This window comes from Rutidosis leptorrhynchoides, chromosome 7 (genome assembly GCF_046630445.1).
Source record: "Rutidosis leptorrhynchoides isolate AG116_Rl617_1_P2 chromosome 7, CSIRO_AGI_Rlap_v1, whole genome shotgun sequence".
Lineage (NCBI taxonomy): Eukaryota > Viridiplantae > Streptophyta > Magnoliopsida > Asterales > Asteraceae > Rutidosis > Rutidosis leptorrhynchoides.
The window spans coordinates 106,734,322-106,739,635 of NC_092339.1; the positions used below are offsets into that span (position 1 = coordinate 106,734,322).

Below are 5,314 nucleotides of genomic sequence, written 5' to 3' on the forward strand. Positions count from 1 at the left end.
AGATCGACCGTACGAGTCCAGACGGATTTTTAGTCTAATTTCAAGCCTTCACTTTTCATTCCCTTCAAAATCAATTTCACTCATTCTCTCTCACGGCTCAAGACCTTAAATCACACACTGAAGAATTTGCTTTCACTCATTCTTAATCTTCACTCTCGGTAAAATTAATTTATGAATTTCCTTCATTCAATTGTGTCAGTATGATGAAATCTTGAAAAAAAAAAAATTGAAGAAATCCCAACTAGAAAATTCTAACACTTTAAATTGATGCTAACAATCAAATGTGTTCTTGAAAACATTCAAAAACGTTGAAATCATGATTAACAATTCATCAATTCAAGTTATGATTTTTTTTAAAGCAATAAATTTTATTAAAAACTGACAAAGTATTACAATCTCAAGGTTGCAACCGCGAAAAAATATAAACAAACATACAAGATGACTAAATAGAGTTAAGATGCTAAGGTAGCAACTCAACACCACTAAGAAAAATAAATTGACGGATTATGCAACCAATTATGCCACTCTAAATTCTTCACTTTGCATCTCTTCGCGATCCAATCATAACTTTTGACTTGTATCTCACTAACCGCAACCGGAACATTCCAACACTTGTTTTTAAACACTTTGTCGTTTCGATTCTTCAATATTAGATACCCGCTCGTCCAAATTATCCCTTGCCAATTGCTTTTTGCCACGTCCGAAAAGTTTCCACCCGACTCCACATCGAATAGATCCCGAATGTTGTTGGTATAAATATTCCTTGCCTTCAACCATTCCAAGATTTTCTCCCAAATGCCCCACGCAAACTTGCAAGAAAGAAGGGAATGATCCAAAGATTCGATATCATCATCACAAATTGGACAACGCGCCGAGTTCAAATCAATCCCTCTTTTGTCAAGTTCGGGAAGCGTTGGGAGCCTACCTTTTCTAGCTCGCCACACAAATAACTCAATATTTTTTGGCACTAAATTGTTTCGAATAGTACCTAAAACCGCATCCTGACATTGTAACACTTTCGATTCTAGCAATTCATTCAAGCGTTTTGTTGTAAAACAACCCTTCGAACCCGGAGCCCAATTCCAGCAGTCGGCTGAATTTGGGCTCATCCGAACCTGCTAAATCAGCCCGTTAAGCTCCTCTAAATCACCGATTGCACGTCCCGAAACTTTACGTGCCCAAGCCCAATTCCCGACCCAATCTGTACCGTCCCAAAACATCCTATCTCAAACTTTTGCATCCATGTTCGTCTCTAAGTATGAAAGTCTCTTGAACATGTTTTTCAAAGGAGTATTACCAAGCCAAACATCATTACAAAAGGACGTAGAAGCTCCATCACCAATGTTTTTGATAAAGGAGCTTCTAAATACCACACCAAGGGAATCAATAATATTTCTCGTTTTTATAATATTAGACCAAACCGAACAATAAGGAAACTTTGTATTGAGATTTTCAACACAAAGTCCACCTGTATGACCATAAATACTCGAAATGACTTTGACCCACAAGGAAGTAGTTTCGATTTTGAACCTCCACCACCACTTGCCAATCAAAGCCAAGTTTTTACACTTTAAAGAACCAATGTTTAACCCTCCTTTCTCGAAAGGAAGAAGGGTCTCATCCCATTTAACCCAAGCAATTTTATGATTATTTCCCGACCCGCCCCAAAAAAAAGAACGTCTTACACACTCGAGTTTTTTTATCACACATGGCGGAGCACAGAAGAGCGAGAAGTAGTACAATGGGAGACTATATAACACCAATTTTACAAGCGTCAAGCGCCCACCAAATGACATCGATCTAGCCTTCCAATCTGAGAGTCGTTTCGCGAATTTATCGATAACCGGGTTCCAATTCTCCAATTTATTCATCCTACCACCAACCGGAAGCCCCAAGATATATAAAAGGGAATGAACCCACCTTACATTTATATAAATGGACCATATTTTCAACGACCCGTTTATCAACACCAACACCAAAAAGATTACTTTTGTTATAGTTTACTTTGAGGCCCGAAGTCAACTCGAAACATTTCAAAAGCTTCATAAGGTTTCTTAGGTTATTCTCACTTCATTCACCAAAGAAGATAGTATCATCCGCATATTGGAGGTGCAAAATTGGAATTTTTTTGGTTCCCATTTCCATCCCCTAAACATGTTACTACTCACGACACTTTTAGTAATGACATTAAGACCTTCGGCCGCCAAAATAAACAAAAAAGGTGATAATAGGTCTCCTTGTCTCACACCTCGCTTCAATTTAAATTCTTTAGTTGGAGAACCGTTGACAAGAACCGAACTGGAGGCCGATTCAAGACAAGAGAGGATCCAATTCCTCCATTTTACACCAAACCCCATAATCTCCATAATTTTCATAAGAAAATCCCAATTTAAGCAATCAAATGCTTTCTTAAAGTCAACCTTGAAAATTAAACTTTTGATCTTTTTATGTTTCAAATAATCCAATGTTTCATTCGCAATAAGTGCACCGTCAAGAATGTTCCGCCCTTTAATAAACGCACTTTGCTCGAAATCCACAAGATTTGGAATAACTTTTCTAAGTCTATTGGAAAGTAATTTTGAGATAACTTTGTAATAAGTACCAATAAGACTAATTGGGCGATAATCCCTCAAACACAATGGGTCCGATTTCTTAGGAACAAGAGTAATAAATGATGCATTACATCCATTTGAAATCGAGCCCGAGTACCAAAATCCCTCAATCACTTTCATCGCTTTCATTATACAATTAGATTAGTTTTTTATAAATTCATTGTTCACATGTTGCAAATAAATTATCACTAATGAAGAGTAATAATGTAAATAATGGTAATATCAAAATACTCATGTATTGATGAAAACCTTGTTTGCAAAACGTTAACTCATGTGAACATTATGAAAATCATTATTAATCTAAGTGCAAACGCAATATCACCAAAAGAGGGTGAGAATATGAAGAATGTTAACATCAAAACACTCTTGTATTGATGATAACCAAGTTTGCAAATCTTTGACACTTATGAATGTTGTGAGAATGAGTGTTCATATGATTGCAAACACATTTACACCAAAGAGGGTGAGAATGTGAAGAAAGTTAACATCAAAACACTCTTGTATTTATGTTAACTTAGTTTGCAAAACATTGATTACACAATTGAGTCATTTATACGTGTACTTTAAATTGAGTTAAAGTGTTATTATATAAGAAATGGCAAGGACCAAGGATGCGGAATCAAGGGGAAAGAAAGCTTACAACCCTCCAAAAACTCAAAATCTCATAATCAACTACAACAAGCAGTTTCTCAGCGATAGAAAGATTGCTGAATGAAGAAGGGTTGCATACACTCAGTTGCCCGATCTTATGCAAGCCTTCACCGCACTCATGTGGGAGACATTTCTTACTATTGATGGTCCGATCTATCCAACTCTTATTCAGGAGTTCTATGCTAATTTCACCTTTGAAAATGGGCAAATCTACTTTATTCTCTGTAACAAACAATACTCCCTCTCCCTCAAGGATTTTGGTGAAATAATGGAAGTTTCATACGTAGGTCATGAATTCTACAGCAGACATCATGACATAATCAATCTTCAAATCTTTCTCTCTGATGCAAATGTTGTGATTGATGCATTATGTGAATTTGGAGCCTCTCGTGAAGAAATCCTCAAGAAAGGTGTGCTGGGAGACATCTACTTCCTAAGTACGATATATGGAGTCGAGTGATCAGTTTCAACATCTATTGTAAAGGTGGAAACCACTCCAACATACATGCCACTCAGCTTGCATTAATTTGGTGTTTGGAAAATAAGGAACCCATCAACATTGCTTTTCTCATGGCATCAAGAATGAGTAATCTCATCACCGAAACAACTCGAGCTCTGCCGTACCGGATTCATCTCAACAAACTGTTCCAACATTTTGAAATTACTCATCCCGATTCTCACCCGCCCACTCTTGATTCTATCAAGGGGCAGGGAATCTCGAGAACACCATCTTCAAAAAGAAGGAGAACAGCTGAAGAAAAGGGCCGAGTGAATCAAGTAAAAAGACGATTAAAATCTCGGACAGTGATGAGGAAGAAACAACAGACTCCATTAATACTTTAGACATCAATGGAAAGCTTGATCAAATTTACAGAAATCAGATCAAGAACAAAAAGAAACAGTCCAAAATGAAGAAGCTGTTGAAAGGAGTGCTGAAATCACTATCATGCAGGTCAAGTGAAAATGTTGATGTAGAGAATGATTGGTTAATCAGAGTATCTATGTGCATGAACTTCTTTATAACGATCCTTTTCATGACCCATGTCATTATCCAAAATGTGTTTATATATATATTTTTCTTTAGCGTAAAATGTAAATTTTAATTATAATACATCTTGACGATTTAATTAAGTTATATTTTTACTATATTCAATGATCTATTTGAACCAACTGTTGAACAATGAACATGTCCCTAAACAACATTGCACTAGCTCAAAACATACTTCGAACATACAATTGACATTGACACATAAACCAAAGAAAACTCACGCCTTTGCAAGAACTTCAATAGAAATTGAACCACTTACTAGCATTGATGATGTGGAACTTGTAACATTCTGGTGAAAGAAACGTATCAAGAAATCAACTCATCGAACGCCAAGAATATATAAACTGAACAGATTACTGGACACATAAGACAACATAATTGAAGAACTTAAGTAAATTAAATTATATGTGAACTACAATTATTAACAAAGGTGTGTGTAACATGTGACGACCCGGAAATTTCCGACCAAAATTTAAACTTAATCTTTATATGATAACATTATTCCGACATGATAAGCGATAAATTTTGACAAGTTTTAAAACTTTTGAAATAAGTTTCATACAAACAATTGACCAACCATTTGTTCAACGATTCACGAACATCATAACTTGTATTAAATATATACTTATGTATATATATGGATATATGGATTATATCTAACTTGAATATATGATAGTTAAGTATCTCATTAAGTATATTAATAATGGGTTTTATATATAAATTGAAACTACTAACTTAAGGGTTTCGAAAACAATATATATATGTAACATTTAACGACGTAATAACCCTTATGTTAAAATGAATATATATGTATTGTATTAAGATGTATTAATACACTTTTGAAAGACTTTAATACATATATTAACATACTTATACTCAACAAAGATAGCTATACTCATATTCTCATTCAATTTCATCAAGAATCCTACTCGTATTTATACGGTATTTATACGCAGCTTCTAGAAGTACTTACAATTGGTATATACCAATAGAAAATTTTAAT

General features: G+C 34.9%; 1 protein-coding gene across 1 annotated transcript; it reads right to left on the reverse strand.

The window, feature by feature from the left end:
* Positions 1-482: 482 nt before the first annotated feature.
* Positions 483-1,109, reverse strand: LOC139859501 (uncharacterized). The gene has a single exon (XM_071848283.1). It carries the CDS (start codon positions 1,107-1,109, stop codon positions 483-485), a length of 627 nt encoding a protein of 208 aa, XP_071704384.1.
* Between the last annotated feature and the right edge of the window lie 4,205 nt (positions 1,110-5,314).